The sequence below is a fragment of the Manis pentadactyla genome, chromosome 2 (genome assembly GCF_030020395.1).
Source record: "Manis pentadactyla isolate mManPen7 chromosome 2, mManPen7.hap1, whole genome shotgun sequence".
In the NCBI taxonomy this organism is placed as follows: Eukaryota; Metazoa; Chordata; class Mammalia; order Pholidota; family Manidae; genus Manis; species Manis pentadactyla.
The window spans coordinates 116,779,218-116,806,238 of NC_080020.1; the positions used below are offsets into that span (position 1 = coordinate 116,779,218).

The window sequence follows — 27,021 nt, forward strand, 5'->3', positions numbered from 1 at the left end:
TACAACTGGGATGATATGAAGATGGTGCTTCTATGCTGAGTTTTTTTTTTTTTTTCCTTCCTTCTGCTCTTTTTTTTTTTTATTTTGGTATCATTAATCTACAATTGCATGAGGAACATTATGTTTACTAGACTTCTCCCATCACCAAGTACCCCCCACAAACCCCATTACACTCACTGTCCATCAGTGTAGTAAGATACTGTAGAGTCACTACTTGTCTTCTCTATGTTGCACAGCCCTCCCTGTGCCCCTACCCCACATTATACATGCTAATTGTAATGCCCTTTCTTTTTACCCCTTCTTATCCCCCCCTTCCCACCCATCCTCCCCAGTCCCTTTCCCTTTGGTAACTGTTAGTCCATTCTCGGGTTCTGTGATTCTGGTCTATGCTGAGTTTTTAAGACTAAACTTGCTTTATTGGAATTTTAGTTGGCCATGACTCACCCAAGTCATCACTTAAATTTTGGAATGAATCCTGATCATGCCAGAAATTCTTTATCTAACTGTGGAATTCGGCAGCCCAAATATGGAGATAGAAAAGTTCATCACATGCACATGCGGAAAAAAGGTATATTTTGGTTCTGCTTTCTTGTTTAGGCTTGTGTTCCCTATTGTAAAGTAAATCTCCACCAGGAGTAGTTCCTGGTGACTGTTCCATAGTGTCATTCTTTAGTACTTCTTGACCCATGTGTAATAACATTCACTTTGAGCAGAGCATTGTAAGAGCAGGTGAATTTTTTAGAAAGATTTCTTTCTCCTATCAAGTGTTTTAAGTAATCAAGTTGATCATACTTACAGACATGCAGATATTAAACCTTTCAAAGTAAAATTGGGGTGAGATAGATAATTATTGTTCTATATGTTATATCATGGTCCTGGAATGGTTCTAATAGTATTTATTTGTGTATTGTTTTTTTAAATAGGAATTAACACCTTAATAAATATTATGTCACGCCTTGGCCAAGATGACCCAACTCCCTCAAGGTAAATAGCTTAAAAACATCATTATTGAGATATAATTCACATACCACACAATTCACCCTTTTAAAGCATACAATGCAACAATTTTTAATATGTTCACCAAATGCTACAACTTCTTAAATACCATTTAACTGTAGAACATTTAAATCATCCCCAAAAGAAACCCTATACTCCCCATTTCCCCTCAGCCTGCCTGGCTCTAAGCAACCACCACTCTACTTTCAGTATATTTATAATCTTAATGGATTTGCCTATTCTGCATGTTTTGTATAAATGGGATTGTACAATATAGTTCTTTGTGACTGGCTTCTTTTACTTAACATGTTTTCAAGATTTACCCATGTTGTAGTATGTATCAATACTTCATTTATTTTTATTGCCAAAGAATATTCCATGGTATGGATATGCCATATTTTATTTATCCATTCATCAGTTGATGGGCATTTGAATTATTTTCACTTTTTGACTAATATGAGTGATATTGCTGTGAATATTTGTGTATAGGTTTTTGTGTGATACATGTTTTTGATTTTTCTTGTGTGTGTATCTAGGTGTAGAATTTCTGGGTCATATGGTAACTCAGTTTAACTTTTTAGGGAACTGCTGGACTGTTTTCCAAAGTGGCTGTACCATTTTATATTCTTAGCAGCAGCATATAAAAATTCTGATTTCTTTACCTTTTCCAACCCTTATTATTATCTGTCTTTTTGAGTCTAGCTATACTGGTGGGTATGAAGAATTATCTCATTGTGATTTTGTTTATTTCTCTGGTGAATAAAGATGTTGAGCATCTTTTTGTGTGCTTATTGGCTATTTGTATCTATTCAGATCTTTTTCCCATGTTTAACTGGGTTATTTTTTGTTGAATAGCGCTCATTTTTTTGTATATTCCAGATATAAATACCTTATCAGTATATGACTTGCAGTATTTTTTCTCATTCTGGAGATCATCTTTTCTTTCTCTTGAAGATGTCATTCAAAATAAGTTTTCATAAAGTCCAATTTAAAACTTTTACTATTTGTGCTTTTGGTGTCATGTCTAAGAAACCATTGCCTAATAAAAGTCACAAAGATTTACGTCTGTTTCTTGTAAGAGTTTAATAGCTTTTGTCTTATATTTAGATCTTTGGTCTATTTTGAGTTAATATTTATTTATGGTATGATGTTGGGGTCCATCTAGGCACCTTTGTTGAAAATCAATTGGTAGTATATATGAATTTTTATTTTGGGGCTCTCAGTTCTATTCTATTGGTTTATATATTTATCTTTATGATAATACCACATTGTCTTAATGATTGTAGCTTTGTAGTAAGTTTTGAAATCAAAAAGTGCAAGATCTCTTACATTTTTCTTCTTTTTCAAGATTGTTTTGGTGATTCTGGATTAATTTATCAATTTTTGCAAAGAAGCCCACTGGGATTTTGTTGAACCTGTAGATCAATTTGTGAATGATTATTATCTTAATATTAAAAGTCTTCTCATCCCTGAATATTGACTATCTTTACATTTGTCTAAGTCTTTAATTTCTTTCAATAATGTTTCATAGTTTTTAGTTTTTTGTTAAATTTTGTTAAATATACATTTTATATTTTTTGTTAAATTTATTACTAAATATTTTATTCTTTTTTGATGCCATTATAAATGAAATTGGTTTCTTAATTTCATTTTAGATTGTTCATTGCAAGGGTATAGAAATACAATAGATTTTTGTATATTAATTTTGTATCTTGCAACTTTGATGAGCTCATTGTTAGCTCTAGCAGTTTTTTAGTGGGTTCTTTAGGATTTTCTATATGTGTGATCATATCAACTACAAATAGAGTTTTGCTTTTTCTGTCCTAGTCTGGATGCCTTTTATTTCATTGTCTTAACCTAGTCTCCCTGGCTAAAGCCTCTAGTACAATACTGAATAGAAGTGATGAAAGCAGATCTTGTCTTCCTGATCTTAAGGGGAAAACATTTTTCACCATTGAGTATAATGTTAGCTGTGGGTTTTTTGTAGGTGTCTTTTATCAGGTTAAGGGAGTTCTGTTCTCTTCCTAGTTTGCTGAATGGTTTTATCGTGAAAGTGTGTTAAATTTTGTTAAATAGATTTCTGCATCTATTGAGATGATCATGTTTTGTTTTTGTTTTATTTTTTTCATTTATTCTACTCATGGTATATTATGTTAATTGATTTATGTTAATTGATTTGTGATCAGACTAGATGGGTTAAAGGCGGGTAGAGCAGGGTGAGGAGTAACAGAGCTGAGACAGCTGCCGCACCTGATGACTGACCTCCACAGCTGCAAGAATGCCCAGCCAAAGCTGGCACAGCTTCCTTTTGTACCTTTTTCTTCATATATTACTTTGTGTTTTAGATTAGTGTGCCTTTAGTTGCTCTTTTGAGGTTATCATAAATCAAACCGTCTACCTTTTCAATCAAGCGCTTAAAAAAAAAAAGGCAGAATGAAACTTTAAAATTCTAGTTTGAAGGTGATCATACGCTTCACTATGGTATTCTGTGAGAGTCTAAGATCAGAAGAGAACTGTCTAATTAACAGAGTCCTTAATCACACCCTCAGGGACATAGTGGCAATCGTTTCATTTTGCTCTGCCATATTGTAGAATCTCCGTATGACCAGTGGCACGTTTTGATAAGTGGAACCCTGAACTCTGCATAGTACCTTTAGCAAGGCTACATACACTATGGACACATAGAGAGCGTGGGTTTAAATTATCTTTGTCTCCTGTCTCCCAGCCCCAGCTGTTTGTGTGGAAAGTACATCTTTTGATAGCATTGTTCAGACCTAATGATTTGTTTTCTTTTGCTTTATTACAAAGAGATGGCTTTCTTACCATGGCAAAAACGTTGCTGTCTGAGAAACTGTGTTCTTTTTTGAATTTACCATTTTGAAAATATACCACTGACAGAGAATAAACAAATAATTTCTTTTGCCCTTTGACTCCTGGCCTTAGTTGCTTGTGTTGAGAACTTGCTGTGCGTCTCATCTTTTTGCTGATGGAGAGGTGACCTCAAGTTTCTGCTCAGGAAGAGCTTTGTAGCCTTGGCAGCCAGGTCTGCTGCTACTTGACTGCAGCTGTCTGGTGGTCCCAGCCGGGCACAGCCCTGGGCACTGTACTTTAGCTGCATGCAGGTCCAGGGTCATTAATCCAGTGCCTTTTGAGTGTGAGGCAGTTTGTAGGTATTTTAGAGGATCCAAGGGCAAGTAAGACAGAGCCCCACTCCCCAGGAGGCTTGACTGCCTGGGGTGGGGTAAGGGTGCTGTAAACTTAAATAACTTAATGTCAGGCAGACTCTGCTAAGCACTTCAGTGAAGGTCAAAAACAAAACACCCAAGACTGCTGTGGGGCTGAGAACAGCTCTGGCGGTTATCTAGGGATTCTGGGTTGGTTTTATACTTTGCATTTGAATAATTGAGTTCACTGGAAATGGTTGGTCCTCACCCCTGTCTGTATCTTAGTCTGCTGTTATAAAGTGGGATGCAGTAGTCCCTGCTTCTTGGAAGTTGTCTGTGTATCTTTGAAGTGAACACTATGAAATTGTGAGTGTTAGTTGTGATCATATCTCCTCCCAAGTGAGCTTGCTCAGAATTTTAGACTTGAGAAAAGAAAGGGAGCAAGTGAAGCCATAGGTTGTTTTTGTTTGGGCAATCTGTTTCTGGCACTGATGGAAGTAGAAAGGTGGAGGAGCAAGGCAGGCAGCCCGGGAGCTGAGAGGAGAAACTAGGGCTTGAATTCTTCTCCTGGTCCCTCCCTCGCCTGCCCATCCTGCAGTACAAGTAGTGATGACTTCCTCACAGACAATTTTCCCCACAGACAGCCTCTGCTGTTGGTCATCTTGCTATTCGAGGAAGCCTAGGTCCCTGTTCTTAGTTGCAACCCACTTGAAAGCTTTCTGTGACATCTCATTAATTACTGAATACATCTGAACCTCCCACCTGGCCATCCTGGCACCTATGGCCTGGCTCCAGACCCCTTTTCCAGGCACATCTTCCTCTTCCCTGCAGCTCTCTACTCACCCATAAGACTGAGGGGCTGACTGCTGACAGGCCTACTCTCCCTTCCCTGCATGCGGCAGTCATTGGGCAGCACCCCCTGGAATGCCCCGTGACCCTGTGGCATCCTGCCCACTTCTTGTTGGCGTTTGTTTTGTGGTGCCTATTCTAGTTCTTCTGTGTATTACGATTGTGTTATGGGCTGATTTTCTTTATGTAAGCCTTTGAAAGGTCTGTGGGCCCACTCTTCTTTTTTTTTAAATTTCCTTTCCTTTTGTAACTAGTGCCTTTCACAGAGGAGGGGCTCAGTAAATAAGTATTAAAGGAAAGCCTGCCATTCATGATATTATTTTTATCCCAGTTTATTTACTTGTTGACTAGAAACAGGGAAATTGGGGCATCAAGGAGGGTCATGGTCAGAGCCTTCAGCCATGGTTTGAAAGGCTGGTCAGCATCTTTACTGAATCTGATTTGGGATCAGCTAGGATTTACAAAAAGGCAGGAAGATTTAAAATTAATAAATAAAAATCTGTCTGCCTATCAAAAACACTAAATAATTAACTTTTATCATGGCATCATCTCAGGTGAATACTTCACCCATAATTTTAAAAAGTGTCACTGTTTAACCACATAAATCTCAGTTGTATAGTTGTATTTAACTCATGCAAACTGTAGTGAAATGTTACTACAGAAAGGGTCTTTGAAGGATTAGGCCTTGGTGCCATTCAAGCAGTCCGTATAACATCAGTAAGACCTTTGGGAAAGAGAGACCAGAAGACTAGTAATGGAAAAATGAGAGAATCAAGCAGCCTTGATTTGTTTTGTTTTTTGATTGGTAGAGTAATTGCTAGACATAATATATAAGAATCTGTTGGATCAACAAACACATATGGACTATTTATTAATACCTTTTTAAAGAATGGTTGTTACAGAATATATTTTCAATCAGTTATATGTAAGTATTCTACATTAAAGACATAATAACAACTTGCATTAAATATATATGAATTCCACTGAGTGAATTTACTGACTTAAGTACTTCAAGTAAATCCCAGAAATGCTTAACCTGGGATCCGTGGGTCTAGTGAGTCAGCTCTAGTAGCTCTGTGGCCTCTCCTCCCCACAAATGTCCAGGTAAATGTCATGAATAGAAGGAATTCCTGAATTAGGTGGCAGTTTCCACTGAACAGCTCCTTCTAGTTTTACTCTACCAGTCACTGTTTGGGGCTTAGAATGAAAAGGTGAGAAAATGTTGTCTGTACCCTAGAATACCAAGGGTAATAGCTAGAATTATTGTGGCCCCTCCCAAGATGGTTTTCCATGGAGTAAATGACACTTTACAGTAATTACTGTGATAGGGAGACTGTTATGTTTTATAAAGTGCTTTGAGTTCTTCAGAAATGTGCTGTATAAATGTTATAGTTAATCTAGATTTTGTAATGCCTTTGTTGAATCAGTTCTCAAAAACAAATGGACTGTTTACTGCTCAGTACACATCTCATCTTGGAGCTTGCTAGTATTTACAAAGGGGGTGATTAAGGAAAGTGTAAACAATGGAAGAAGGAAGAAAAACTTTGCTACTGCAGTTGGCAAGGACTGGCAGTTTACTCTGATAAACCATTGGATTTTTTCAGACAGACCATTGGAGTAGGAATTGCCCAGGATAATAATAAACTAAAGTGATATTTAATCCCCATTTTTGTTTGTGACTCATTGCCAGGGCTTAGTCACAGTGTAGCTACAGAAAAGCATATGCTGGATATGAACAAATTATTTTAATGGATGGCAGACTCACTATTGAATAAACCTGTTTAGAACTGTGACCTTGTATTTTAACATACTGAGTAATAGTCTAACTTTGTGGTTATTAAAATCCTAGACATAGTTCTTGTTTCCCTGAAAGTTTATAAAAGAAATTAAAGTAAAATTTACACCAATATGACTTCATTCAAAATAGTATATGACTCAAAGCAGCTATTATTCTCTGACTAGATGTCTTATTATTTTTTAACAAAGGATAAGACAAACCAAATATGGTTCATTTCTATCTCAGACCCCTGCCAGCGTTTCTTGCTTTCTATGTTACGTAGATTTTCTTGTATAGTACTTTTAACTGTTGGGAAGAAAATAAAGTCTCTACCATAGAAAATTCATTTTTGTTTTACTCTTGTGGAAAAGAATAGGGAATAGTAATTTCTCTCTTTTTAAAAACTCACCATTTCTTTCTTAGTTCCTGTCATTTCTCAGGATAGCAGCTTATTTGGTTTCATGAAATTCAGTTAGCAAGAGGTCTTGGGGGTTAACATCATCTTACCATTAAAATAGTGCCACTGTTCCTTGATACTTTCTCTAGGAATTATGACAGATGTTTTTGGAGTTCTGGTGTATTTGACAGAAAACAAAATTTGTAGTACTGAATAGCTTCTAAAAGTTTTTTTTCTTAATACAATGTTTTATACACCACCATGGAACTTTTAAATCATTCTTGGCTAGTAGAGAAGCAACAAAAAAAATGTCTTTTAAAATCTAGTATGTTTTTGGTAAGAATAACAAAAAATAATTTTCAGGCCTAATGTTTGTTTTCTTTTTAGTTATTTTTTTTTAGTAAACTGTTAGATTATGAATTCTTCACCATAGACATAAATATTCTCTTTCTTTATTTCCTTAATTTTCCATTTTGACCACTAACTGCTTGCCAGAATGCCTTTTTCACATAAGGCTACAAATTGAAATAAGGGTTCAGAATCACTTCTTGCTTAAATATTTCCAGTTTTCTCTTATTACATTTATTTTCTCTTTTAAAATTCAAAATGTGGAGTAATGGCAGGGTAATAAACTACTACCTGGGATAATGGTAGAAGTATAAACTTACTTATGAAATACATGAAATACCATAAAATTGAGCTCAAATTACCAAGTAGATGAGTTAGTGGTCAAGAGTCATTCAATTTACAAATATTTTTTATTTTCTACATATATTGAAACTATAGGGAAACGTTAAATGTGGAAACTAAACTGGCGCACATGAAACAGCATAATAAAAGTTAGTAGGTAGTTTTTCCATAAATTGAGCAATTGAGGTTGAAGACCTGTGGGAGTGGGGTTGTAAGCACCTCCCATAGAGGCCTCCCAGCTGGCTTTCCGAGTGCAGCAGATACAATGGGTGGGTGAGGCTGGATTAGATAAGGAATGGCTGTGAAAGGCAGACAGGTTTGGACTTGACAGTCAGCTATGGAATTTTTTCAGAAAATAATGGTCAGTGTCAGAGATAGTTAAGGACACCCCCTAGGGGCAGGACGGCGAGCTCCTCTGAGCCTGTCCCTGGCCTCCTTTGCTCACGACCCACGGCCTCCACATGCCCTTCTTTCCTCCTCACCGTGGTTGCAGTCCTTTCTGGTTCTTCCCATGACCATTCCCCTTGCCACTGCTGACCCTAAGCAGGCGCTCAGGTCTTCTCATATGTGGCCCCAGCCAGCACTCCCGGCCCACTGTACTCAGAGTCAGGTCGGTCTCCACCACGTCCTAGATACTGTCCGTCAGTGGCCCCAGCAGTTCCTCAGGGCTGAATCAGTGCTCTCTTCTCATCTTACTGGAATCTCTTTCTTGAAACATGTTCTTCTCTTTGACTAGAGGGTGGTACTGGCCTCCTTTTCCCCACCTCTTGGGCCAGCCCTTTTCCGTTGTTGGAAGCCCCTCGGCTTGATACCGTGCCGCTCCCCGGGCCCCTTTCCTCCAGCTGCATCCTCTCCTTAACTACTGTCACCCGATCCCATCGCCTGGAATCCTGTCCGAACACCAACCACTCCTGAAGATTTAGTACCAGCTTTGACCTTGCCCATGAACAGTAGGTTGATATTGAAAGGGTATCGCCGTGACCCTCCTTACCCCAGAACGACTCAGGAGACACTGGCCCATGCAAGATATTTTATTATCTGAAAGAAAATGGCTGCCCCCAGAGAGAGGGAGCAGCAGCTCGTGGGTGAGGAAGCGCGTTTTTAAGGAGTAGGGGTAGGGTGTGTTCTGCATTGGTGATTGGATCTTAAGGGGTGGGGGTCTTACCGCGCCAGAATTTGCCTTCAGATATATCTGACGTTTAGTGTATTTCTCCACTTGAATGTCTTATGGACATTTCAAAGTTCATGTGTCTAAAAAACAGCCCTTGCTTCTCCCCAAACCCGCTCCACTTTTGGTCTCCCCTCATAGTCAGTGGTACTGCCTTTCACTGGCCAGGTCAGCCAGAATCTAGGCATTGACCTCATCCTTTCTGTTTGCTTAACTTCTATATCCCAACAGTCCTTTTCTGCTCTGTCTCCAAAATGTGTTCCAAATGCGTTTCTCCCCTCCTGCACCATCACTCCCCCACCCCAGCCTAAGCCTCCGTCCTCTCTCACCAGGATGGCTGCAGTACCCTCCTCTTCCCTGCACGTGTTCCCTGCACAGCAGCCCTAAAACCTAAATCAGATCATGTCACATCTCAGCTTGGCCAGATAATGGACCACCGTAGCTCTGCTGGACTTTCTGAGAGGTTCTCTGGGGGCTGCCGTCCTGACAGGGGTTGTTTCAGCCTTAACACTCAGATGGGAGAAGCTTAGCCTGTGAGATGTGCCTTTGTCGGTCATAAAGATATAAATAAGTGTGATATGCGTTGAGAGAGGAAGTATTAATGCTGATGAGAAGAATCAGGCAGGGATTCATAGAGAAACGAACATTTTGCCGGACTTTGAGGGATGAGTAGGTGTTCAGTGTGGCTCAGTACATGGGAGGAGATGGTGGAAAGCTCCAGGAAGGCGGAGCAGGGCCTGCACAGAGGCACCAAGTCTTGTATGGCATGCCCTTTTCAGAGAGTACCAGGCAGTTTTGGAGCAGGAGCCCAGCACACAGGTGAGAGAGGATAGCAGTGGGTAACCACACTGTAAAGGTGTGTTGGGCCTATTCTGAAGGACCTTGGATGCCAGGTTAGGTTCCGAGTTTGGGCAGTAGGAGCTGTCTTGAGGGCATTGTGCTGAAACATTGTTCAGAGTTCTGATCTAGCTCTCCGTGGAATGCGATCTTCTTACCCTCACCCATCTGACAGCAGTGTGGAAAGAGTCACAATTGTCAGAGTGTATCTCCTTGCTTTTGATCTGATTCCCAGGGGAAGGAAACCCCCGGCTGGAATGCCTGGCCGCATAATAAGGTGGGGTGCTCCTTCCCTCCCGTACCTCCAGTGAAGGTGGGAGTGCTCTTGATTGTGAGGAATAAGGTAGGATAGTTTGGTTGCTAAAGGAGCTAATCCTCATACGTCTTTTTCTGGGAGAAGAGAGGAAGGGAATGTAAATGTTTGCTAAATGATCTTTTTAATTATCCTGTAGGATTAATCACAACGAACGGTTGGAGTTCCTGGGGGATGCTGTTGTTGAATTTCTGACCAGGTAAGGAGGTTTTTCTGCTGTTCCCCAATAATTACATTTTATAGGTAACATACTTAATATATTATCTTCTTTGTAATTAGCCAAATAAGGCATTGAAATACTATGTATTTCATTTCTTCCATAGAGTTTAAAGCTGCATGTCTGTGGCTCTTGCCCTGATAACTCGCACTCACTGATGCTGTAATGAGCAGATTACAAGATGAAAGGCTAGGGTCTCTGTCCTGTCAAGTTTATATTCAAGTTGCTACAGCCACAAGAGATCAGCTTGTCTTGGTCTAGATGCTGCAGAGCTTATATTCAATTTGTAAAAGAAAGGGGTGATATTTTAAAATGTCATTTCATTTTCTAGGATTTGTCTTTGATCCCTTTCTCACTCTTTCTGTCTCAAGGGAAGTAAAGCTTACAAGTAATTTTAATGACGAGATTTGGTGGTGGTGGGGTCGGTGCATGTGTGTGTGTGTCTGTATGTGTTTTCTCTCTGGAAGTGTTTGAGGGTTCTTAATTTGGAGGTAAGAGTAGGGAAGTGCATTTTGTTTTCCTATATTCACATAGTTTTTCTTTTAAAGGGACATATTTAACAGTGTTTTTTAAATAACACATGCTTCTCTTAGAACTATCCTGAGCTCTTTTTATGCTCTTTTCAGTCATTTCTTTCCCCGAGAAGGACATAAGGAGGCAGAGGGGCTGCTCTCTGAGCCTGTTCTCACTGGACACAGGACTAAACAAGCTAGGCTGCCCTGATCAACAGTGGATCTTAACCACTGGCATGAGATGCAGGAGAGAGCAGTTGCTGTTGTGGTCCAGCTTGATTTTCCATGTGACCTTCCCAATTCCCACCCTTTGTTGAGCACCCAGTTAGGCTTTCCTGAGGGCACAGCCAGCCACGTGTGCCATTTCCATTCTGTCCCTGTCCACACGTATGCAGAATGCGCCCCACTGCTGTGCTCAGGGCTTCCAGGCTTCTCTTCAGAGGCCGATCCTACACTGGTTTCCAGGCCGTTTCAGAGTATCAGATAGCTTTGCTCTTAGCAGCGTGTGACCAGTTGTTCAGGTCTTTGTTGTCATGAGATTGCAGAGTGATCTTTTAATAGAAGTGAATATGAAAATAACTAATGAATGTTGCTCTTTGGGTTTGAGCACATTCAGATATATCGAGCTTACTAGTTAACTTCCAAAGACTTTTAGTCAAAGCCTTTAGTTCAATTCAGCTGGTATCTATTGTGCAGATACTGTGTGCCAGGCCTTTTTCTGTGACTTTCTGACTTCATTTCTCAGACAGAATGTTGTGATGCATTTTTAATTATGTGCCCTTTTTGTTTTCCAGTGTCCATTTGTACTATTTGTTTCCTAGTCTGGAAGAAGGAGGATTAGCAACCTACCGGACCGCCATCGTTCAGAATCAACACCTTGCCATGCTAGCAAAGGTATGGCAGACATCTGAAATTTGTAGTGATGTCCAAGGTGCTCTCATCAGCCTGTGAATAATTTTGCATTTGAATATGTAACTCTTTAGGGTTCATTAAAAGTTTAATATTTTATAGCCCAGGAAGGATTTTTTTGTTTGCATTTTAAGGATTCAGCCTTATTAGTTCTCTTACCTTCGTGAGTTTCACAAGCAGCTAATGAACTCCATGGTGAGCTAACTTGATAACCGAAGAGGAAAAATTTGACAGATGTGCGTGAGCAGAGTTAAACATTTGGGAATAGGGAACATGAGCGCAGAGCAAAAGAGGTGAAATATTTTGTATTTTCTCTTTGTGTAATATTTCTGTATTATGTTTGTTTTTCATTTACATTAAAAAGCAGAATTATGACTTTGGCTAGAATACTACAGGCCATTTATACACAAGGGATACCTTACAGATCTTTAAGGATCCCCCAAATCACAAATCTCAATAATTTGATTTAGGATTTAGGCTGTTGAGCCAGTCACACTGACTTAGCTGTTTGAACAGCAGACCCTTTTCTCAGTTTAGATTCACGGTAGACATTTCACTTACATTATGGCATTTGATGTCCCTGTCTCTGTGTGGTGCCTTATTATAGTAAACTGTAACAGACCAAACATGGGCACTGGCATTGGTCCTCAGGATTCCAGTCCACACCCCTCTTCTTACAAATGCAGGTGGGGTGGGCATCGATAAATTGTTGTTCTCTTCTCTAGGCCTCTGCTTCCTCATCTGTAAAATGGAGCATTAGCCACACAGGGTGTGGTCTTGAGAACCAAATGAGTTTGGCATTTGAATTTTAATGGTTCAGTTTATAAAGTGCTTGACACAATGCCTTTCATAGTAATCACCCAGACATGTAAATAAATTAGTAAGAGTTAGTTGTTTTATTTGCTGCTAATGTTGTTCTCATAAATCATTACATTTTATAGATCTATGGTTTAATCAGTAGTAGGGGAACTGTAATTCGTAAATCTCCAAACACCAGTGATCCACAGGAAAAGTTTTTGTGAGTTTTCTTGAATGTTGCTGTGTGAAAAATTTTTTTCTTCATTTGATAAGTATTGGAATTTGATAGGAAAGAATTAATAAAACCCACTTAAACTTTTTTTACTAGTTTCTTAATTTGATCTTGCTAAGACATTAATTATACTCAAAATGTGGTGAATTTTAGCCCTAGGTTTTTATGGCAATAAAACCATTGTTTTATTTTATGTAAAATCCTCATCATAGTTACAGTGGTAGGCTTTGACCCAGTTTCAGTGGCATTTGAGAATGTAAGCAATGACACCTTAATGAGAAACTATAGGCAACAGGTATGCTAACTTGGTTTTAGGGCCTCACAATAAATGAAATTTTGTAACTACAACATAGTTTTAAAACAATGTAAAACGGCTTCCATGTTTATTTGATTTAATTGATAATCTGCTTCCTGATAGTTCACATAAATATCCATTGAAAAGACATGTTAATAAGTAGTTATCAAGCCCCTCCCACCATTGTTTTCTTTGCAGTTTAAGATATAGTGGAGTTGCATAATTATTTTTCAAACAATTGTATGGAGGATATTTACAAAGTGGGGGGAATTGCCATAGCATGAAAGCAAAAACTGTTACATAGCACACTGGGTGCTTTACAAAGCCATGAGTTACGACAGGGATGGCCAGTTTCTCCCTTCAGATTTCTGTGGGATCTTCCTCCACCCCAAATACTGCCATTCCCGTAGCGTTCACCACTCATTTGTTCCAGCAGAAGGCAGTGGTGGTCTTGGCCATCTAACTAGACCAGTGGTTCTTAACGATTAGTTAAGGGGAAAATTTGATGGAGGATTGCTGACCCCTTTGAGAATCTAATGAAAGCTGTAGGTCAGCTCTCCAGACAAATGAGCATTTTTAACACATGCAACGCATAGTTGAGCACCACTCTCCTTTTTAAAAGTTCCACTAATACCTACATCAATAAAATAAAAACAAAGTTATAGAGCAGGGATTATGAGAAGTTGGTAAATTCACACATTCCAGAATAGTGCTTTGTAATATAAAATATGGCTTGCAGTCTGCTCTCAGTCAGGGCTCTAGAGATAGCAAACGATTGGATTTTCCCAGTGAAGTTGTGAAACAGATGAAATTTACATATTCTAGTATAAACTCTTGCACTTGGGGATCCATTTTTTAAAAGAGGTATTTTCTGCTGTTGCACTTGTGGTAGTCAGACCTCTTATTTGAATATATTTTATACTCATAAATTCCTAGCAATATAAAATACTAATAGCATGTATATCTTGTTTTTATTATCTCTGTCTTTTTCCAATATAAGTGGATATGGATAATTTTCACATACATAGCGAGACATACAAAATCTGAGTATTTTATCTGAGGACTGATGAGACTGATGTGGTCCTAGGGTGTTCATTGACTTGTGACTTGTTCCATATTATGTGGCATGTTATTGCCTAGTAAGTATTTATTGAATTGAATTACATGGTAATGGAAACAGATTTATTGCATGCTTATGCAATGTCTGTATCTTCTCCTTCTATGGAAAGACTTATGATTTCCATTTATTCAATCTCAGGAGTTTTATTGAAAGAATTCATACTGTGTCTGGTTCTAAAAGGACTTCAACTGATTTGTATATTATGATACAATAGGATAAGAAATAAGTAGGTACTGAACTCAAAGAAAAGAGAAAATATGGGTAAGACAATAAAATGAAGTCAGAGGTAAATTCAGTATACACAGATGTATTCAAAAGTTGTATACAATTTTTAGAACTGGTCCACAAATTTGGTTATAAGCTTTTCTGAGGCCAGATAAAAAAGGGAAACATAATTCATTACAAATAATATTCCCAGAGCTCTTAGAAAAGCCAACCCATTGTACAGAAGATCTCTGGACTTTCAGAAAGGTGAGTGTGGTGACCTCATAAAGGGAACCAAGTACAAAGACACAGGGGCCCCAAAAATCCTTATCAAATTATATAGACATGTAAGGCATTTTGAAGTCCTCTGAGGGTCCGCATTTCCTTTACCATGTAACGGATTTGTTCTGTGTGGCACAAACATCAGTACCACATAACTCTGGACTCGAAGAGGTTTACTTTGGGTTACGTTTGTGTCACCCCAGACATACTGGGTGAACCCAGGGGCCTATGGTTTTGGAATAGAATCGAAGAATTCCAGCTTGAGTTAGCACTTGGTCTGAACTTGAAATTGGACAGCTCAGATCTGATCAGTTCTGAACCTGCTTGAGTTACCAGAGTTCTCAGAAGCCTGCTTGGAGAACAATTGAGATTAGTAAGAGCTGAACCATCTGTAAAGACTCCGAATGAATGGTACACTGAACTATTTAATATGCTGACATGAGGCCAATTAATTTGTGACTATAGCCTCTTACTCCTAGGAGATGTTGAGTTACTATAGTAATAATTTTGCCACATTCTTTCTTACTTTGTCATTTTGAATTTTGTAGAAACTTGAATTGGATCGATTTATGCTTTATGCTCATGGACCTGACCTTTGTAGAGAATCAGATCTTCGACATGCAATGGCTAATTGTTTTGAAGCATTAATAGGTAATTTCTCCTTTTATAATCTAGTTTCTTGCATGTCTAAAATGTCTGGAGAGCGTGTAAAATTCACTATGGAGATTTGGGACAGGATTCCTTGTTCCCAAATCAGGTGACGTCCTTAGGATTATCGTTCCTCCAGAGCAGCAGCCATGCTTTCTTTCCTGGCATTCCTGGTGCCTAAAATGGTGTCTGTCATGTACATGCTTAGTTACTGTATAACTGAATTGAACTGAAATAAATTTATACAGAGATGGATTACTTTCCAGATTTGATTCAGGATCACATGAATAAACAATGACTAGGTTGCTGGTGAGGCCCTTATATTGTTTCTGGTCACATTTTGAACTATTCACAAGACTTTCTGATTTAAGCATCTTGCAAACTGCACATTTTTTAAGTTCCAGGGGTTGATTCTGTATCTATTATTTGTTGACTTGAAGCAAGACTGATCCAGACAGTTTACTTCATCACTTAAGCTTGGTTACTTTTTTATTGTAACCAGAATACAGTTAGCTGTTGGTACAAGAAAGTTAGGAAGACTTAACTAGCTGGTGATTACAAGTATGTTTTACAATAAAATGTTACAGTAGATTGACAATTCCTTGAATTTTTTTTTTGGTAAATGATTGAGTACATTTTATTTTTCAGAGGCTTTTGTACTGCTTTATCAATTTATCCTTTTCCTTTTGAAAATGAATATATAAAAGCTTCCCTTATAGTTTTATGCTGATGATGGTAGCAAGTGAATGTTTAATAATTATCCTCAGTCTTTTCACAGCTATGTCTGTTTTGCACAAATAACATCTATTTTCAGAGAGTTTGTCATGTGGAATTACTGTCCTCTGCACACATATTTTTGACAGTAAGTGTTACAGTTGGCTCCAGAGCCAGGCAGACGTGATTCAGTTCCCTCTTACCATTTATCAGTTCTGTGTCTTCACCAAACTGTTGAATCTCTTTGAGCCTCAGTTTCCCCATCTATCACATGCAGATAGTATCACTTACCTCAGAGTTGTTGAAGGATCTGAATATCCAGAACTGGCAGCATCCAATCCAGAGCAAAGTTCCATTTTCTTAAAACATTCCCCAAATCACTCTCTGTGGCCCAAGGCTTGTCCAACACCTCTTACTGGGGTGTGCTTATAGAGGTGAAGGTAAGATTGTGAAAAGGCTTTGCATGGTTCTTAGGGCATGAATGGCCCCCAAACCACTACACTACTATTACTATCTTGGCTGCTGCTATTGCTACAACTAGTGATAAATAATTAGTGTATTTCATCATCAAAAGCCCTGATGACTAAAGTGTCTTAATATCATACATGGAAACTAGTCTTTCTGAAGATAATCTATAAAAATGATTTCAAGAATATGTGACTGCCCTACTCCAGAGTTACTTGATGCCCAATTAAAATGTTGCTGTAGTACTTACTGGTTATGATTAATGATAAATACATGCCCAGTGCTTGATTATTTAAAGAAACTTTCAATAATTATTTCAAATTAATGGTAAAACTTATCCTGATTTTTATTTGCAGAAGCCTTCATTGACCTGAATTCAGGTTTTATCTGTTGCAATTTTTTATGGTTTGAAACATAAACAATAAATACAGAAAATAAAACATAACATTTTCATAAAATCAAGTACTTGTGCATAGTTTCCTTAGTAACTTCATAACCATATCCTTCATGATAATTCATATTAGCCCTCTTTTTTATCCAGTATTTTAGATTTTAGGAAATTGAGATTTCATCCTTCCATCTAATTTATAATACAAAACATAGCTGAAAGCGGGAAAATGCTATCTTTAAAACAATTGCTTTTGGTCTTGTCGGTTTTTTCCAAGTGGGTTTGGCTTGCCTTTTTGCTTTTTATAGAGACATGTAATTTTCCCTGAATTTGAATGCAGCCTTCCGTTTGGCATTCTCTCCCTCTCATCTAGGAGCTGTGTACTTGGAGGGAAGCCTGGAGGAAGCCAAACAGTTATTTGGACGCTTGCTCTTTAATGATCCGGTATTTATCTCAAACCATTTTATTTTTTTCTCAGTTATATATCATTATAGAAGATTTTATGTCAATTAGTCTTTGTATTTGAATAGAGTGTAGGAGAGATTAAACCTCCAAATCTAGATTTCAAGTACATTGAAATAGTTTATTCAACCCTGTTGCAAATGTGAAAGTTGTGTGGACATTTACATTAGGAATTTGTCTTCTACCTGAAACCCCCTTTTCGCTTTATTTTTAAGTATCTTGAAGTTAATTATGATTTTCTCTTTTATAATCGTTGGGTACCCACCCCCTGCAGATTTAGTTGAAAGCTTATAGCCTTTTGGCTTCTTTGTTGTGATGTGTTTTTATGTAAATTATGTGGACTAGATAAATGTATATTTATTTTAGAAAGTCAGTTCATAGGGAATTTCTGATAGGACTATGAATTAAGGGTAGAGTATGGAAACTTTTTTTAAAGCAAATTATAGTTCAAGAAAAAAATTATAGATTCCAGAACAGTTTCTGTTGTTACCAAAATATTAAGCTATTAATATTGGTAGAGTTACCTTTTTAATCCTGCTTGTAATGGAGCATAGTGGTTGCTGTTTGTACCAAAACAAGTTAATTTAACATTTAAAGGGAGAGGTAACTCTGTATTCCAAATTGAAATGTCATTATAATTGGTTGAAATAGCCCTCACGGAGCAATAAAGAGCCAGGCAGCCAGTGTTTTAACCCTTTGTGAAGTCTTCAGCTTGCGTGGCTGTCAGATGTTATTATTGTATTACTTAGGATGGTTTAGAAAAAAGAATCCATAGTTTTGAAAAATGTGACCTGGATGATGTTCATATTTGAGGATTTGAGTTTTTAAGAATCCGTTTTATAGAAATGTGATGATTTTGTGTGTGAATTTTATCTTGGAGAGGAAACTACCTACAGATGTTCTATGTCCCCCACTGTCCTACACATATAAATAAGTGTGTGTCTTGATTTATATCTGTAAGAGATGGCATGTATTTTTAAAGCTTTTAAGTCTTTCTCAAGTCTTAAAATATCTTGGTTCCTAGCTTTATCTTTTGTTGCAATTTCAGCAATCTCTTTGCTTTGTCTTCCCTCTAGTGTTACCTCTGTGTGCTCCTAACCCCTTAAGTAAACCCCTTTCCTCACCTCCTCCCCAGCCCCTTCTCCTATCTTACCTGCATCCCCCATCCACTGTGTGTTCCTGAATTTTACGCAGTTTTACACCTTATGTTCTTAATTGCATCCATTTTCATTGAGATTCTTTTATCTGTTGAAACTGCTTCTCTCCCATTTGTCTACTTAGCAAGCTTATCTTATATTTCCAGTACTGAGTGCAATCCTGGCATGTGTAGTGCTTAATAAATATTTGTTGAAGGAATGAATGAATAAATGACAAAATGAGAAAGCCGTGTGTGAATATTATGTTACAGATGGGGTGGCTGAGATTCAGAATTCATTTAGTGTGGCTTTTATGAAACTGGACAGGGCCTAGTGTGCTATGGTCTTCCCATGTCAGCGTTGTGAAGTGCACACACTCGGACTTTCTCATTCGCCATCCCTGTTGGTTCACGTCCATTTGTTGTAGTATGTGAGAGAGGTTGGTGAACCATTGTACTTTTTTTTGAGTAATGGTACTGTGAAGGTCTAATCAGCCAGAGACAAACCTGTGGGCCTACAAAATCAGATTTATTGATCCATGGAGAGGGAGGCTGGCATCCTTTCTTAGGCCTTGGCTGGTGCTGACGGCTTCTGAGGAGGGTGAGGAAAGCAGGGATCAGTTCTTGGTTGGTTGCTTTGTCTGAAGCCGGATTAGAAGAAGTAAGAGATTAATTTGGGATTGGGTGCTGTGTGCTTTCAGGAGCCAAGGGCCATTTAGCAACTGAATGTCCCCTGTCATTCATCTTTATTCAGGGAATAAGACACAGCAAAGCAGGTCAGAGGACAGTGTGGTAGAAAAGCCCATATTCCCTCAACACGGGGTCCTTTTTGGCATTTTACAACTGCTGCAAGACCTTGAGGGAAACACTGTTTCCTGTTAATTTTGCAGCAGTCTCTGTGTGGTCTCCCAGCCCTGTTCACAGCCAGGCTGTTGTTTCTTTCTCAGCCTGAACTGGTGTTTACTCTTACAGCCCCAGACAGTGTTTGCTGGTTGATTGCTTTCATCTCTCTGTACCCTTTGTGGCTTACCCAGTGCATTCGGGGCTGCTGTTTGAATTTGATCATCCCAACCACCCTCTCAGAAGGACAGGAGAGGTCACTATGTAATCTTTGCTGTTCTCTCACTTCCCCCACCTGTCTTGTCTTTACATGTCTATACCAAGTCTCCCACCCAGGCCTTCTCTGGAGCCCCAGAAATTGGAAAAAGTGTCTTTTCAAATTGCCCTGGGTTCATCTGGTTGATCCACAGACACCTCATTTCAACAGGTTTAGTGTTTGAACTCATTACCTTAGCCCCAAAACAGAATTCTCTTCTATTTTTATCATCTAAAACCAGAAACCACAGGATCTTCTTTTGTCCTTAAGCTTTTTTCTCCCTATGTCTATTTGGTTGCAAACTCCTATCAGTTCTGTTCCAAATAGCTCCTAAATTGGTTCACTCCTGGCCATCCTACTGCTTTACTATTTGTCCTCAACTCTCACCTATAATATTTACCTGATTTTCATTCCCCACTGCTCTAGTCCCTCCCTTGTACTATATTTAGTGTTGTCTTCTTTTAATGCATAGATTTGGTCATGGTCTTTCTTGCTGAAATCTTTGACTTCTTTACTGCTTTACTGCCTGCCAAAGTCTGGACTACACCACATACCATTTAATAGTTTCCATAATGTGATTACCACCTATGTTTTTAGTCTCCTTTTTTTCACTACTCCTTCATTTCATAATAAGAATTCTCTTTTTAATTAAAAAAAATTTGAAGACTTAATTTTTTTAGAGCAGTTTTAGGTTCACATCAACATTGAGAGGAAGGCACTAGAATTTCCCATACACCCCCTTGCCCACCCCCATGCATAGCCTCCACATTTTGTCAACATTCCCCAGCAGAGTGGTACATACAGTCCACGAACCGACACTGACACATCCTCATCACCCAGAATCCCTGCTTTACCTTCAGGTTCTCTCTTGGTGGTGTACATCCTGTGGGTTCAGGACAGATGTATACTGACATGTATCTATCATTATAATAATACTCTACAGAGGTGAAAGGCCCTAAAGTCCTCTGTGCCCTGGCCTATTAGGAGTTACATTTTTGTTCCTGTGTATTTTGAGACATATTTTTTGTGCATTTCTGGTGCCCTGCTTTTGATTCCCTCCCTGTGCTGATTTGCCAAATTCCTCATATTCTTTGGGATACATTTGAAGAGTTGTCTCTTCTTTGAGGCTTTATCCAACACCCCCAGGCAGAGTTAGCCTAGCACTTAGTATATATCGATATTATAGAACTTACCACAGTTTATTCAGTTACACTTAATCTCCATTCTTCACCAGTAGGGAGAATGTCTCTTTGAAGGCAGGGATAGTGTCTTATTCATCTTAGTAAGCTAATACAAAGTAGCTATTCAACAAAAATATGTTGCCTCAAGACATGTTCCAACAGTCAGTGAACATTTTCCAGAAGAACAAACTGAAGGTAGAGGCTTTGCCTAAGGTTTAGCCTTGAGCTAATAAATGGTAGAATGAGGATTCCAACTTAGATCCTTTCCAGGATATTTTCTGTGACAGCAACACACAGCAGAACCTCTCATCTCAGTGAGAAATAGACAGAGTTGCAATAGTCTAGTTGTGAGGTGTTAAGCTGTTGCACCAATATGGGTGGCAGCAGACATCAAAGGAGAAATCAGTGTTTTTGAGTGAAAAACACATACGAGAAAAGAGAAAAGGAATCACAAATTCCCTGAGAATTTTGAGCTCTGGAGATTGGAGTTGGTTGGCAGAGAGCTGTTTATCATTATTGCTGACACAATCACCTTTAGTAGCATTTTCTGGGTGCCAGCACTGGGTTCCGTGCTTTGAGTGCATTGCTCTTTAAGGAGGCATCAGAGAATACTTTGAAGTGGGCACTGTAATTATCTTTGTCTTGTGCTTGGGGAAAGGAAGGCTCTGAGAGATTAAGCAACTTGCCAACATGGAATCAGGATCAAACCCAGGCAGCCTGTGTCCTAAGCCTGCAGTCTTCCCTAACACCACACTGCCTCCTGTAAGGTGAAAGGTGGAAAGTTACTTAGTCATTTAGGTCTGAGGCACTTTGAGTTAATGGACTTGGAGCTTAGATGAGAGGTCAGAACTGCTGCAGAGATGGGTAAGCCATCCAAACTAAGGTAGCAGTTAAGGCAATGAGGATGGTGTGCTTTCTGGAGGAGCAGGTAATGAACAGGTCAGGTGAGGGCTGGAGTTGGGTAAGGGTTCATTTCAGGTATAGCAGGAAGAAAAAAGGAATTGAGAGAATAGGAGAAATTGCAGGGAGTGACATTGTCAGTTACATTCGTGTTACAGAGAATTCAAGGGAAAGGTTACTGAATTGGTTAAGACAAGCCCTTTAAAATGCCTTATGAGTTTGATATTTAGGCATTTAAAAAAATTCTGGCCAAAAAAGCCCCTACGTGTATTTTATCAAGATGGAAGTTGTACAAAAATATCATGTCATGTAGTTCACTTTGTCAACATGTGTGTCACAAGTGATAATATATTTTCCTATACTTCTCCCCACCAAATTCTTAAAAGATAGCTTTCCCCCTTTAAAAAAATATTTTATTTATTTCAAAAACCCAACATCAAAGTCAGAAAGTAGATTCAGTCAGAGGCTCCCTAGAGTCTAAACCTGAAGGAAAAACACTTTAATCCTGAGAAAATTCTAACTATACGTGCCTCTAGATTTAGCTCAGTCGATAAAATAATGTACTGGGCTTTTCCATAACATTCACTATTCCCATATTTCAAGCAAACATTTGTAGTGATCCGCAATTAAAGTGTGGTCTTATGGACCTAAGAGTTTGGGAAATTGACATGAGATGTTTTCTACTCCTCTTAAAACTGTTCATATAATAGTGAATGAGTGCCTAAAATAATGGACATTTGAAGTGAGTTTTAATTACAATAGTTGCAATTGATGCACATTTCTGGGGAATGGTAAGCTAAAAAATATGATTAAAACAGCAACCCAGTGTATTAGGTTAAGTAAATGTGTAACTTAGCAATAAAAGGTGTCTTTGACTTCTGGGGGTGGGGGTGGCTCTTTTCTTGCCCAGCTTACTAGGCTAATTAGACTCACTATGGGCAGTTTGAGTGGTGAATACACTTAAAAAAAAATTAGTTGGCTAGTACTATTGAATTTGCAGTAAGTGGAGTCAGCACTGAAATAGTTCAGTATTTCAAGTAATGGCATTTTATTTAGTAATCTCCAGTGTGTTAAATGGCTCCCTCAAGCTTTAAAGGCATCACTTCATTTTCTAGGATCTGCGCGAAGTCTGGCTCAATTATCCCCTACACCCACTCCAAGTAAGTGTGACCTTCCTGTCTGCAGTGAGCTTTATAGCTCCCAGTGTTCATGTGACTCTATTGCCTTTATTCCCCTCCTGTTTTATCCTTGGATTCCCTTCAGTGACGTTATGACTTTAAGCTGGGAGTGTCAGAATTGGAAAACTTTGGAGCAAACAGTAAAATGAAGCCATGCATTTTTGGCATGTATGTGGTCTGGGGTGGGTGGGGGAGGCACTGGGAATCACCTTCCCTCACAGGACAAGAAGAACTACTCATGTGGTCGTGGTTTGGCCCCCCATTCCTCGCTCAACAAAATGATATTAAAGCAGAATGTATTGACTCCCAGTTTATCTTTATGCCTACTATAGAGAAAATGATAGGGAAGCAAGTCTGAGCTTATTCAATAAGTAAAACAAATACTAAATTAAAATAAATTGTAACCTAATTTGGATTTTAGAAATTAAAGACTTTGACTCAAGATTGCGTAACATTTTAGTACAGTGTGATGACTTCTACTTAGGATTTTGGAGTCTAAAAGATCTATACACCCTTTTCCCTAGTTGGTTTAAAAATTCTTACTAGTCTTTGTTTTTATTTCTGTTTTACTTTGGATATAAATATAAATATAAATAAATAAATAAATACACACACACCTGTTTATATATACATTTATGCATATATTATATATAAAATAAGAATCACTATTGGCTGAACTCTCACAAGAGGCTTTATAGTAATAAATGGCATTAATTCAGAGTTCTTTAGAAATATTTTATTACTATGAAATTGCCCGAAGTTGTTGAAAATGTAACATTTTAATTGCACTTTTTAAAATATTTGCTCCCTGCCAGTTGTTAAAATATCGTTGTTATGTGGAACACCTGCCTACTGGTATTATAATCTTCAATATAAGCTGAATTCAGTTTGAATGACGTTCATTCACTAACGTAGGTTGGTCCCTGGAAGACAGACACACAGCAGTCAAGTTACTCGAATGCAGTGGTTTTTGGGGCAGTCCGCAGACCAGCAGCATTTATGTTACCTGGGAACTATCAGAAAACCAAATTCTCGGACCTTACTCCAGTCACACAGAATCGGGGTAGGGCTTGGCTGTCTGCGATTAACAAGTCCTACAAGGGTTCTGATGAACACTGAAGTTTGAGAACCAGCACATGACTAGTAGATATATATATTCTCTGCCAGCAGTTCTTCAGCTGCCTCTTCCCTGGAGAGTTAGTATAATGCTTGGGATTTTGAACTGTCTGTGTACAGTACTTGGCCTTGAAATTTGATAGAAGATTGGAAAATATTATTTGAGCCATCTTTAAATATTAGGTTTGTTTGCCATGGTAAGAGAAAGAAGCTTTTGTGTTTTATTGGCATTTCAGAAATTTCTGCCCATGGGAAAAGGAATTTTACAAAATACTATCCTAGAATTGATAATTACTCTTATAACCAAAGACTGCATATGATTTTTATTTTTTTCTCTTTTCCTGTAGCTACAAGAGCCAAATACTGATCGACAACTTATTGAGACTTCTCCAGTTCTGCAGAAACTTACTGAGTTTGAAGAAGCAATTGGAGTAATTTTTACTCATGTTAGACTTCTGGCAAGAGCATTCACGTTGAGAACTGTGGGATTTAACCATCTGACCCTGTAAGTTTAGAAGGACTCATGTGATCCTAATGTGGCCATTTAGACAGGCAGTACCAAACCCTTGCTGCGCCTTTTAAAGGAACTGGAATTTCAAACATATTTCCAGGAAAGTCACGTTGTGAGATGGACGAGTAGCCAGACACTGGTGTGGACCAGGGAATGTTCCAGTTCAGTATTTTTGGTCTCATTTTCATGCATCTTATTTCTTTGTTAAGCATAAGAGAAGTGTGAGGAGAGTAAAAGCTTTTTCTGTAAAGGGACCAATATTAAATATTTCAGGCTTTACAGGCTGTGTAGTCTCTGTCGTAATGATTCGGCTCTGACATAGTAGCATCAAAGCAGCCATAGATAAAATGTAAATCAGTGAGCACGGCTGTGCTCCAATTAAGCTGACAGACACAGGCCATGGGATGAGCTTGTATAATTATGAGGAAAATAACCAGATGTTATTTCTTTGCATGTTGTTTTTTTATTCAGTGTTTGGCTCCTCTCTCCCAATTCAAATATTCACAACTTTGTTTAAGTTCTAAAGATTAAAGATTCTTGTTACAGATTTTGTTTAGTGTCCTTAAACTAGATTCCAGATTTGAATAATGGAGTATACATTTCAACAAAAAGGTAAAGATTCAGCAAAGAAAATCCCAGGGCTTTTTGCTCTGTTTTGTCTGTATAGAGATGGTCAGTACAAGATTGTTGTCTGTACTGTATTTTTCAGTAGGTTCTCCTCCTGTTCTGACTAGGCACTATTTACCTCCCTCTATTTTAGCAATTGTTTAATCCTGAGAGAGTATTCACTTTACTCTTCTTTGAAAACCAACCTGTATTGACTTAATCTCTTCTAAATTGAGAGGCCTGAAGGCATTGTATTTGGTATTGTGCTTTAAAGCAATTTGCACACAGTCTTTATAATCATTCCTTTTTAAAACTTTTTTTTAAAAATACACAAATCCTTATTGGTTTCTTTATATTAATGTTCCTTTTTTCAGAGGCCACAATCAGAGGATGGAATTCCTAGGTGACTCCATAATGCAACTGGTAGCCACAGAATACTTATTTATTCACTTCCCAGATCATCATGAAGGACACTTAACTGTGAGTTTATATGTTAAATCATTGCCTCCAATAAGATTGCTATATAATAGCAAAAAGTAGAAGAGCCAAATATATATTTACATAATTAATGATGTAGTTCTTGGTGACTTTAGCATATCATACAGTTTTATTCATTATGCAAATTTTGTTCAAAGCAATATACAGTAAGAACTCATTTTATACTCCTTGATTTAATGGTTACTCTGTGCAAGAAGTTGAGGTAGGCTTCACGGGGGGTGCAATCATTAGTCAATATTTAGTTTTTTAAACTGCTTCTGGATAGACTGTTAGAAAAAATGAAAAATGTAAGCAAATAACTACCAATTCATTCTCTGCCCACATATATACATATAGTATGTGTGTGTGTATACATGTACACTATAAAAAGTATAAGTAAATGATTGTAACTAAATACAGGGAAGTACCACGCTAAATACTATGAAGAGGTCTATGTAAACTGCTGCACTTAATGCTGTTTAGGAAAAGATGAGATTTCTTTCAGCCATGGAGTCACAAAAAGGCTATGGATATGATGATGTTTGAGCCTTTAAGGATGCCTAGGATTTGGCTATTGGGAGCTAATGGGAAGAAATTTGTATGCATAGACATTCCATGCATTGAGACTGCCTAAACCAGAGGCACAGCATGAAAACTCACAAGGGAGATTGGCAGTAGGGACTTGGTTTGGCTAGAGCATGGTGGGGCTGAAAGGGACTTTCAGAGACAGTTTGGTTTATGATCACAGTGAAACAGTCCCCATTCCTCTCACTTTTGTTTCATTTTATAAAACTTTATTGAGCTTTTTTGTTTGCTGTATTCTCTTTTTACTCTGTGGAACTGATCAGTAATAAGCGGAATGGTGAACAAAACATATCTGGAAGCCAGTCATGATGATCTCTCAAGGCACAAGGAATAACCTTTGAGAAGTCCCTGTAGAATTGGGCAAGGAGAAAGCATATGCTTTAGTGGGAAAAGAAAAACTGTAGTATGCCAGAAGATATTTTGCTCGTGCAGACTTTCTTCTTCATCATGCTTAAAGCAAAAAATAAGTCCTTGGTACTTTGTATCTCTACAATTCTTGTGCATGCTTTACTTTGAATAGAATTGGATCTTATCTCTGCAACTGTGAACCATGGAAATAGTTTATGTGAGATGCAAATATTGGAATTAGGGAGAATATGGTGATTTGGCTATGTTTAGATGTAATTTTTCATCAGAATTTCTAAGCCCAACAGAATATGGTCCTTTAATTTACTCAATGAATATTTATTGTGATCTGACTCTGCCTCTTGTACCATTTATGATAAATCAGCAGTACTCTTATTTTCAATTAAATTTAAAATTAACTGTATGATTACCATTTAAAGTTAACTGCTTTTGG

The 27,021-nt window shown here is 38.2% G+C and overlaps 1 protein-coding gene across 4 annotated transcripts in view; it reads left to right on the forward strand.

Moving 5' to 3' along the window:
- The window catches only part of DROSHA (drosha ribonuclease III), a 117,707-nt gene that overhangs the window by 73,065 nt on the left and 17,621 nt on the right, over positions 1 to 27,021 (forward strand). For all 4 annotated transcript variants that reach the window (XM_036926608.2, XM_036926609.2, XM_057496104.1 and 1 more), the window contains 9 exons: positions 430 to 568; positions 924 to 984; positions 10,331 to 10,390; positions 11,715 to 11,814; positions 15,309 to 15,411; positions 17,349 to 17,419; positions 22,865 to 22,909; positions 24,391 to 24,548; positions 25,535 to 25,640. In XM_036926608.2, the coding sequence (XP_036782503.2) occupies positions 430 to 568; positions 924 to 984; positions 10,331 to 10,390; positions 11,715 to 11,814; positions 15,309 to 15,411; positions 17,349 to 17,419; positions 22,865 to 22,909; positions 24,391 to 24,548; positions 25,535 to 25,640 (843 nt within the window). The remainder of the gene's footprint in view (positions 1 to 429; positions 569 to 923; positions 985 to 10,330; positions 10,391 to 11,714; positions 11,815 to 15,308; positions 15,412 to 17,348; positions 17,420 to 22,864; positions 22,910 to 24,390; positions 24,549 to 25,534; positions 25,641 to 27,021) is intronic.